At 35.9% G+C, this 11465-nt stretch overlaps 1 protein-coding gene across 1 annotated transcript; it reads right to left on the bottom strand.

The window, feature by feature from the left end:
• Positions 1-8164: 8164 nt before the first annotated feature.
• On the bottom strand, positions 8165-10340 carry LOC127866952 (receptor-type guanylate cyclase gcy-4-like). Its single transcript, XM_052407821.1, has 3 exons — positions 10292-10340; positions 9890-9981; positions 8165-8965 (listed from the first exon to the last, which is right to left on the bottom strand). The coding sequence occupies exons 1-3, from the start codon at positions 10308-10310 to the stop codon at positions 8744-8746; spliced, it is 333 nt and encodes a 110-aa protein (XP_052263781.1). The 5' UTR covers positions 10311-10340; the 3' UTR covers positions 8165-8743.
• Between the last annotated feature and the right edge of the window lie 1125 nt (positions 10341-11465).

Consider the following 11465-nt stretch of genomic DNA (forward strand, 5'->3'; position numbering starts at 1 on the left):
CTGACTACCACTCTGGAGGTCGCGGGTTCAATACCCCGTTGGAGCTCAGGATTTTTCACTTCAATGACGACGAGGCGAACGATTCAGAAAGTGGCTGGTTAATGGTTTTTAGGTGGACCATGCGGATGCAAGACATGCTGTGGCAGGCGTGTCTGGGTCTTGAAACATTAAGGGGGTGAAGAGTGTAGTGAAATAAGGTCATTTTCAACAGTCTTGCTGTTGCGTTAGCTCTTTAGCGACGCTGTTAGTGTCTGACTACCACTATGGAGGTCGCGGATTCAATCCCCCGTTAGGGCTGAGGAAGTTTTTTTTTAGCTCTTAAATAATAGTATATGATTCATAAACTTAAGTTTCTAGCCGCATTGTAATGAATGGAAAGAATACACATGTTTAGTTATATCATCCATATTTCTGTAGTTATACATTCCAAACACACATACAACAAACATACATACATAGGTATTCATGTGCACTTTTTTCAACCATCAACTGTCTTGGGAAAGCCGCTAGCTTAAACATGTAAATAATGTAAGTATATTCAACACATAAATTTTTACTAAATTACATTCATGGCGGTACAAAATACTTCACAACATCTATTTTCCAGTAAACGAATAGTAACAAAATAATTAAAACATCAAAAGACCCGAAAAGAATATTTGAAGTGAATTCAAAGTGATTTAATCTTTGGAACTTCTATTGAATCGTTGGATGATTTATGTAGCATAAATAAGTCAATAAGTGTATGAAAGAAACAGGTAGAATACGAAACAGTATGCAGTTTGTTTGGAACACAATAACACAAGTAATAACATTTATTTTCAATCGAGAATAAATAATGTTGGTTTTGTAAATGGATAGACAACATTTATTATAGAACCTCACGAACAGGCAATTAATTCATTACACAATAAACAAGAAATTATATAAATGCATTTCTAAAACATCTTGTAATTACTGTCTTACTTCTAACGATCATAACAGTGGTAAATAAACGGATTGCTTTTACATACTTGTTGTGTTTTTTTTCCATTTACTAGTATACATTTAGTTCCCGGCATTTGTAGACATCTATACTATTCTACATTTGCAAAGAACATTGAATATTTCTTCAATATGTTTATTGGCTGCAAATGGTTACTTAATCCACTCTTTAATTTTTTATTTGGTAACGCAAAAGCTTTTTTTAAAGATAAAAAGAAATAAAGAATCTTTATAGCACTATAGCAGTTGATTGTCTATCCAGGTAAACCAAGGGAACCAATAAACACGATGATAATGGCTGACAATTGCATTCCTTGAAAAGTTTGTTAAATAATCGCTATATTTGGTGATCTCTGGAAACTTATTATCTCAGCTATTTTAAGAATGGATTGAGTCATTCACAGCGCTTGGCAGAACAGCGTCTAAAAATGAAAAAAAAAACAAAACAATCAACGTTTTGTTGTTCTTATTTTACAATCTTACAGAATATGGTACGAAAATATGTTGGTACGGCAATAAGCTTATTTGTATACTTCTAAAAGCTATTGTATGCGTAAGAGCTAATAAATATTCGTTTTGGTGTAACAATACAAATAGACCAAACAGACTAGTAAATATTGTAAGGGCATTTATCAAAACATAATTGTTTTCTAGGTTGGTGACGATAGAAGTGTTTTCCTTTTTGAAAGCAAACTGATAGTTTACGTTACCAAACCAAATTAATAGATTATTGTTTTACTTATAAATGTGTCGTGTTCTGAGAAAACTGGGCTTAATGTATGTGCGTAAAGTGTCGTCCCAGATTAGCCTGTGCAGTCCGCACAGGCTAATCAGGGACGACACCTACCGCCTAAACTTGATTGATATATGGGTTCATATAAGACGTTGAGTTCTAGCGACAGTATAATTAGAGAAACTATTTATTTCAATTCATTAATTAAATGTTATTTTGTATTGATAGTATATACAATCTGCAACACGTTATTGATATCTTTGAAAAATAAATGCCTTACATTTCTATTAAATGTATCGCTATTTAATTCTTCACTACAGTTTTGTGCATTAGATTGAAACATCAATCCAACAGTACCCAGGTCATTCATCACGTACATTTAAATATTATGAATACATGGACGTTATGTGGAGAGTGCGATACATAAAATGTATAATACCATTTTAGACAACAGTATGGAAAAAGTGGACCCTTGTCATATTGTACAATGTATGCATACACGCACGACAAGGTAATCCGAATTGGAAAGATTTCCAATACTGCCAATCGGACTGCTATATGACATACTCGGGTCATTTTAAGATCAAGTTCCTGCTGTACACCCGTGCGAACACTGCCTTGCCTCAGGTCGTGACAAAAACTCCTCTGTCAATCAAACATTCGCATTTCTCCAGCGCGAGAAAGACAAAGTTCATGATTCACGGGTATCAGAGTTGCCACAGCCACTGGATGATCAATATGGCACAGGCCATACTGACAAGGGTAAGTCTAGACCACAAGCATGTGGGTGTGGGCTTCCACTAGCTTAATAAGCAATATCGGCGGCTTCGCCACTCGTGTAAATATTATTTTATATGATCACTCGTGAAATAAAATCGATATTCCACCTTTTTATTATTTTATTTTTGAAAGACCGTCCAACCATCCCAGCCAAGCTATTGCTATCAAACTTGAAATATCATCCTATTAGTTTGTTTTATGTCTTTACAACTGTTCAATAGATTGTGGAAAATATACCTGAACTCAGAATCGTCTATAATGTACCACTTCTTTAAAACATCAGCGATCAATATGTTTCAATTATGGTCCTCTTTCAGTTAGAATATGACTATATTACCTTGACATTATTAAGTATGAACAGTTTCCCCATGATGGCTTACGTTTTATTGTCAAGCACTCGAAAAGTCGAGCGCGCTGTCTTCTGACAGCTCTTGTTATTAAGCCATCGTGTTTACTGCATTACTTAAAAGCCATTATCTTCAAAGTTAATATTGGATTTAATGATGATAATATTGTAGCAAAGCAGCTTTTTTTATTTAGAAAAAAATGTATTCATTTGTAGCTATTGGTTTTAATATGGAGAATATCAGAATTAGGTCCTGGTTTAACTCGTTTTCTAATCAAACAATGTATCTTCCGCCATGTGTTAACCAGCTTAATTGTTGAATGTCAATGTACAAAAACGTAAAATATCAAGTACTCCCGTGAGAAAGATCGGTTGAGATCTTATCAATGTAGCCTGTTTGAGACAATATCCAGTTAACGAGATACATGTTCTCTTATTAAACTGATACTATTAAATATAGAATACTTATATACGTCGAAATTACTTATAGAAAGCTTTGCAGTGATCGAAACTTTTGCATTAACAGAAACTCTTTCGTGCGTTCTATTATTTTGCAAACACCTTTTCCCCTTCCTATTGTGCTACCGTATATTTAATAATAGTTTTGTATATCACAAAGGAGATATAAGAACCTTTGCGCATTAAATGTTCAGGAAGACGCAAATGTGTTTGCAGTCGACTGGTCGAAAGAAGCTGACAACATCGATTTCCATCAAGCAGCGGCGAATACCAGGGTCGTTGGTGCTCTGATTGCACAATTCATTACACAACTTCACACCAATGCGCATGCCCGATATGGCGACTTCCATTTGATTGGTCACAGTCTTGGTTCTCATATTGCCGGTTACACCGGTGAAAGAATTTCTGGACTCGGTCGAATTACTGGTCTGTGTAAATAGTTTAGCTATCTGACAATATTGCCCTTCATTTAATATGTGTTTTAATCGTTTTAACATATAATCCCTAATAGTATCATATATCGCATTGTTCTCAAAGGATCTTCAAAGAATGCTTACATGTGACAATAAGTGCATTTATTCGATGTTGTGATATATTTAAATCTATATAGTAAACATACACATTTGCCTGTGTTGTAGTGTTTTTATCGGTACAGCATGCTGTCATATGTAAAATATCGACAATATGCTCGATGTAGGCCTTGACCCGGCCGGTCCCTTGTTCGAGAACAAGAACCACAAGGTTCGTCTGGATCCTACAGATGCCGTGTTTGTCGACGCCATACACACGGACGGCGACTCATCCATTAATCTTGGTAATTCAATAAATACATTATAGATTCAATTTAGCAAAAACGCTAAAATGTGCAATGGCATTTTTTAGTCTGATGAAATATATTAATTAACATTTTTATATGGTCAACTAGATACATTCTCCAACGGATGTGTTATAATGTAAATAAGTTTGATAAAAAGAAGTAGTCGATTTATACTTATTGAGAAATTTTGTTTGTATGAGAAAGAAGAAGAAGATAATAAAGAAGATTATGACGATGGTGATGATAAAGAAACCACTACCGCCAACTACAACCACCAACCGCTACTGCCAACCACTACCGCCAACCATTACAGCCAAGCATAACCGCAACCAACTTCCGCCAACCACTGCCGCCAACCACTACCGTCAACCACTACCGCAACTACTTCCGCCAACCACTACCGCCAACCACTTATGCCAACCACTACTGCCACTACTGATCTCACTACTGACACTAATAATAATGATGATGATGGTGGCGATAGTATCTCAAGTAGAATCCGTCACCGTTTCATTTCAACACAAAGCGTTGTAGACAATCCAATTGGTTTAATGCTTACTGCAGGTTAAGTAATTTTTCTTATTATTTTCTAATATGTAAACTAGCATTTAAAATAAATAACTTTGAACATGCTGGAAATGATTGTTATTCGTGTATTCGTTAAGTCATCCAAACGTTTCATAATAAGGAAATACGTAAGTTGGCAACTCCAAGCAAACAAAAGCCCACGTACATTTAGGAGTGTCTGACAAGCCCAATTTTCCTATCTCTGTCAATCATTGGGGAACCATCCTAAATACAACAGTTTTCGATATAAAAATGAAAACAACAGCGCAAAATACAATATAAGTATTATAACGCTAGACCATAAGTTTACTTTGGATAACATTGGTGAAACTATTATCAATCTGTTGAAGTATGAAAGCTGAAACATCACACAGATGCCTATTTCTTAATTGACGCGAAGATTTTTTTAAACCATATTTTTATTCTGGTATTTACCAAAAAGAATGTACAAACTGTGCCGTTGTTACCATTTTCAATAAAGACGAAAATCAAATCCCTTAAAATTATTGATAAATTAACCAAATAGATAGCATTACCTCTATATAGTTTCAATACATATACTGAACTATTTGTGTGAAGAGAACTAAATGATAACAAATGTTCTAAACAGTTAAGAGTTAACAAGTAAAATTTATATATTTAAGCGAGGCTGTTTTCGGAGAAAACCACCGTCCGACGTCCGCCGTAGGCGTCGTGCTAAAACCTTAACATTGGCCATAACTTTTTTAATATTGAAGATAGCACCTTGATATTTGGCATGCATGTGTATCTCATGGCGCTGCACATTTTGAGTGGTAAAATTTCAAGGTGAACATCATCCTTCAAGGTCTAGGGTCGAAAAAACAAAGTCAATGGAAGTAATAAGCTTTAAATGGACATAGTTATCTGACCTGCCCACGTATATATTTTTGTTAAATAAATCAAAGCGGCGCAGTAGGTGGCATCGTGTTTCTGACAAACACATTGTGGTTAAAGGTTATAAAAAAAAAGAAAAAACTCTGGCTATGATCTCTTTTAAACCACAGGCCTTAGTTGTCAGTGATGTCTTACATGGTCATAATTGACTGTGAGACCCCCCCCCCCCCCGGTTGGATTGGACAAAATCCAAGGCAAGTTATAAGCTTTAAAGGGAGATGATTTCTATACCTGCCAAATGATAAATGGCAATTTTATTTCAAAGCGGCGCAATAGGGGGCATTGTGTTTCTGATGAACACATCTCTTGATATAATTATAATTTCTAACCTGTTCTAATTTGTGAATGCTAGTTTTCATTAAATGCCAGTGGACTTATGTCCATACATACATGCAATCTCTTGCACGACGGTTACATTACACTCACCTCTGTGATAGGCTCAAAACGGACTATTTTTATGAAAGCGTCTCATTCATCTCATCATCATTCCAAGCGTTCATCGTGGAGGTAACAGTATACTAAACAATCTTTTGCACGACGGTTACATTACAGTCACTGCATTGAAGAAAACCATCTCATACCATATCTTATATCAGTCTTAATTCATTATTACAAAATTGATATGGTTTTCTTGATGTTAACAAACCTACATACATACATACGTCGAAGCAATGCCTAACGTCACTCAATAAATGTTCAATTGTTTATATTTGTGATGTGCGTGGAATGATTCCATCTGCGTAAATGGGCACTAAAATTGTTCCAAAGAGTTGCATTAAAACTCGCAAGTTTTTGCACGATGAATCGTAAATTTAAAATTCCTATTTCATTATTTTACGCCTTTGATCCTAAAAAATCCAAATCAAAGATACTTTGAATGCGTTTGTTCGGTTTTACCAAGTTTCTGGGCAATGCTGAGCCTTTCGCAGAGGTGTATGTGAGAGCAAGGAACGACAACTCTGCGTGAAGATTGACATACATGATGAACTCTGGCTATGATCTCTTTGATAAATCACAGGCCTTGGTTGTCAGTGATGTCTGACTTGGTCATTTTTTACTGTCAACAGACCCCCCCCCCCCCCGTTGTTGGATTGGACAAAATCCAAGGGAAGAAATAACGCTTTAAAGGGAGATGATGTCTATACCTCCCCAATGATAAATAGAAATTGTATTTCAAAGTGGCGCAGTAGGGGGCATTATGTTTCTGACAAACACATCTCTTGTTTTTTTCAAACATGGTTAAAAAACACATATATTTATTTGTATTATTTTATTTTTGAAATACCGTCCAACCATCCCACCCAAGAATCCCCCCCCCCCCAAAAAAAAAAATGTTTTTTTTTTTTGCATTTTTTCCGCATTTTTGGAAGATAAAGTAATAAATGACCACATCCCCACACTATACACCCCTCTCCACTCCACCCCTCCCTTCCTTGTGATTGAAATTGAGATAGGTCCCTACACCTTAAAAAGAAAAATAGATGAGCGGTCTGCACCCGCAAGGCGGTGCTCTTGTTTAAGTTGAGTCTAATGCATATTTTTGTTTGATACCTTTGTTTGAAACTGTTAAATATGTGTTGCTTTTCCGGTTTCTTGAGTATTTTGTGAAGACTTGATACTAATAATGAAGTATCAGAATGAACTTAGCCGTGCAGTAACCGCTCGATTATTTAAAAACGAATTGTTTTGAGAGAAAAAACTAACATACAAATGCGGCCTTAGAATCTCTTGTATGAACATGTTTAACGACATGTCAATGAAAATACAATGCAAGGAATTGAATAAAAAAGACGATTCGAGCAGAGGAACTACGCGTTTAGTATACCTGGACACATAATCTTGATAGAAAGGTTAAGGCAAAGATGATATTGCAGAAAATACTGCAATTACGAATAGTTACGTGTCCGCTGAACTATCTATGCACAGCAGGACTGTTTTATACTGTGATCATGGTGGTGACATTTGCACTATTTTTTGTTTGCTCAACTGCGTTGACATGAATTTCTAATTGCACACGCGAAAATTCTATATGTACACGTTAGGGAGGGTCGAAGTGTGCATGTAAAGCTCCGATCAAAGAGCGAACGTGATTGTATAAATTCGCACGTTAATACTGCATTGCGGAATTGAAAGTCCAAGTGCGCACAAAAATGTCGAAGTGCGCAGAAAAATGTCGAAGTGCGCACGAAAATGTCGAAGTGCGCATGCAAATGTCGAAGTGCGCATTAAAATGTCGAAGTTCGCATGAAAAGTTCGAAATTCAATCGCGCAGTTAAAAGTGCGCACGTTAAGGTTAACACAGTGATTCGTCCGTGCATTTCGTAAACGGAACAAATCATGAATACCAATTATGCAAACACATAATAGTTTCTGCAAAACACCATTTAATACAGTAATGTTTGAAACTCTTGGTTCTAACGGAATGCATACTTTACCGTACGCTTGACGCTTAAATATTGGCTAACAAAGAGAGTCGATAAGAAATTAAAGCACCTTATGTTTATTCGATCAAACACGTACATTAACACGTACTTAAGTTTTCATTAGGTCGAATGTGTAAATTAAAACAAAAACAAACCAAGTGGAATGCAAAATCTGATTTAAGAAATACGGTTTAAGGTCGATTGCCACGGATGTAGAAAGAAAGCTGGTCAGGAACATCCAAATAAGCTGATTAAAACTCTCTGAAGTCATTCCTACAGGAAAACATTTATATGTGGTCAAGTTTCCAAAGTTAATATTCTCTATTTAAATGTTTCATCTGTCGGCCTCACGATTGCATTGATTTTTCGATTATATATGTTATTAAAGCTGCTTTTTTGTATGTATGTTCCGATAAGGTTTCAAATTACCTTGCAAAATAGTCCCATTACACAATCTAAACAAGGCCGCTTTAAGATAATGCTGGCATTAAAAGTTAAATTTGACTCCAAAAGAAATATCGCATTTATAGCTTCAAATATCAAATTTTTCATATGAACGACGGCAAAACGCTTTGAATCATTCACATCACAGTACATAGTATAGTCAGAGTAAATCAGTACTGTACGAATACAATCATGTTAAAAGGTATAAATTACAGTTTCGGTCTAGTGTAGCACATACTTAGTCAGCCGAGGCGCTACGTTACGTTTCGTGTGCGCTACACATGACTTATAGAGTACTTCGCCATTGAGTCGCTGGCCGAAGTCTTCTCGCCAACACCGTACACATCACTAGATCCAACGGCACCCAGGTTATATACTGAGGAGACGCTCGAGAAGCTTTCGGCCTCCCCTGGTAACCGCGTCTCGTTCGTGTACGGGTTCTTCGAGGGCTTTGTTATGGCGTCCATTAGCCAGTAGGTCACCATCTCACCTTTGCCCTATTTGAGACAAGGGGAATGTCCATTAATTATTTAATATGCGTTTAAAAAAACTGCATGAGGTTGTATACCTTTTACCTTTAACTTAAAATGCAAATAATATAAGAAACAAAAATGATAGTAGGATGCATAGAAACATATAGACAGTTCACAGTTGATTATATCATCAGAGGTCAGATAACTTTCTTTAATGGCATTCAATTTTACCAATTCAATCTGTAATTACTACGGTATAAAACACTGACCGACGCCAATGTCCGTAGCTTGCATGTTAAAACATCCCTCAGTTACGATTTCAAATAGCATTATACTTATAATATACAAACATAATTGTTGAGCGTAGGTGGAGCTTTAGATTCGACATGCCGTATATATGCATTAAATACGATTATCGGTTGACGTTAATTTTAAAATAAAAACAAGATATGTGTTTGTCAGAAACACTATGTCCCCTTTTGCGCCGCTTTGAAGCTATATAATTGACCCTTGTCCTTGAAGGATGACATTGACCTTGACCTTTCACCACTCAAAATGTGCAGCTCCATGAGATACACATGCATGCCAAATATCAAGTTGCTATCTTCAATATTGCAAAAGTTATTGCAAATGTTTAAGTTAGGGCAAACAAACAAACACACAAACAAACAAACCAACAGACTGGGCAAAAACAATATGTCCCCCACTATATCACTAAACAAAGCGCTTACACGAGCTTGTAAACGTGGAGGTCCACCAGTAGCGAACTAGATCATGCTCACAAAGTTCCAGGCTTGAATTTGTATCCAACAATTATTTTTATAATTATTATCATGTTTAATTGTTCCAAATTGTGTATATTTGTTTTTTAATATAATTAACGACATTCAAAACGAAAAATCTGCGAAAATGTGTTTTCAAGGACTATAAGTGCCCATAGTTTGATACTTTTACAGTGATCGCCCCACGTAGTTTCAGCACGAAGAAACCGGTCTTATCCAGTAGCCTGTAGGTCGGTTCGTTGATATGAATCATGTTCGCTGTCAAAGATGTGAAAAAGTCAACGGATTAGATGCCCTTTATCCAACCATGCACAATACATTGATGACGTTTCGTTTACGTAAAAAAATAATAACAAGCTGATAAGTACTGTAAATTAGTTGTTCAATAAAAATCGACCCGTTGTTAAAAAGTGTAATTAACGGCAAATTGTGCTATTACCATGTGGTAAACATCGCACATGGGGATTGACACATGGTAACAGAGGTGATAATCGAGAGGAACAACCTCTGCGATAACTAGACAACAATACTAACCAAGTATTTAAATAAATCACAGGTATTTACTCACGTTCTCCACAAGAGCGCATGCGCGAAGCATTATTGACTGTGTCCCCGAACAAGCAGTATCTCAGCATGACTGACCCAACAACTCCGGCAGACACAGAGCCTGTCAACAGGGTTAAATGACGCTTGTGTAATAAACAACGCGGTATAATGAAAATATTTCTGAAATTTAAACTGGCGAATACTCAGAAATATTCAACGATATAATAAAAATGCGACTACTGTAAAAATTGCAAACCATTTTGCGTATTTTTCAGCGTAGCTGTATAACCTAGGCTTTGATCTGTGTTAATGTCCAATCAAATGTTGAGAAAGTGTCCCGCCAGAAGGCCCGAATAAATAAATCAAATATTCTCATTTGTTAAAAAGACTTAAAACGATAAGAATCCATTTCGTCTCCGACTTAAGTATACTTTTTAAGAGAAATGTGTTTGGATAAAGCTTAGATGATGTACATCGCAATGCCCACTATTGTGTGCACATGTGTTTGTACGATTCAAAGACACACATTTTGGTACTGAATCTTGTACTAGCACCGTGAAGGAATCGGCGTTGCACTTAGAAAAACTTTCGAAATTTAATAGGTAAAATAAGACATACACACCGTTAAGTTTTATATGATTAAAATTGAAAATCGGTCATCTATTGTCATATAACAAGTCTTATGACAGAATCTATTTGAATGAACTTGTCTAGTGGATATTGCGATTGATGAAAAGAGAAAAACTACCTCTACATCCCCAAAATACGTTCGCCTACATTATCATTCACTATGTGGATGTGACGCTTCTTAAAGTTGTGCAAAAAGAAACAAAATCCGCAGAATCATATGTTATATCATTAATTTTACCACCTATATTTTTTCACCCATAAAAAAGAAAACATCACAGCCATAGTTCTTTTTGCAAATATATGTATTTTTTTCTAGTAATAATGCTTTACCCGAGCCGTTTACAGGTCATGTCGGACGGGTTACCATGTTCGGCACATTTTTTTTTTCACAAAAAAAATATGTTGCATGTCAGACGTTTATTTTTATTAAGATCCTACTTTAATTCAAAGCAAGCGCTTGAATATGTGGCCAATAAATGTCACAACGCTAAACAATACATTAGGGCATTGACTGACTGAAAAAGTATTTAATTTACAAAGCAATGCATATGACGTTAAGATGTAAT

Source organism: Dreissena polymorpha, chromosome 2 (genome assembly GCF_020536995.1).
Source record: "Dreissena polymorpha isolate Duluth1 chromosome 2, UMN_Dpol_1.0, whole genome shotgun sequence".
In the NCBI taxonomy this organism is placed as follows: Eukaryota; Metazoa; Mollusca; class Bivalvia; order Myida; family Dreissenidae; genus Dreissena; species Dreissena polymorpha.

Bases quoted from the DNA above. Each gene is read 5' to 3' on its own strand.
- LOC127866952 (XM_052407821.1), bottom strand. The intron at 8,966-9,889 runs GTATCAAACTAT...TGTCTCAAATAG, and splicing joins GTGGGGCGATCACTGTAAAA to GGCAAAGGTGAGATGGTGAC.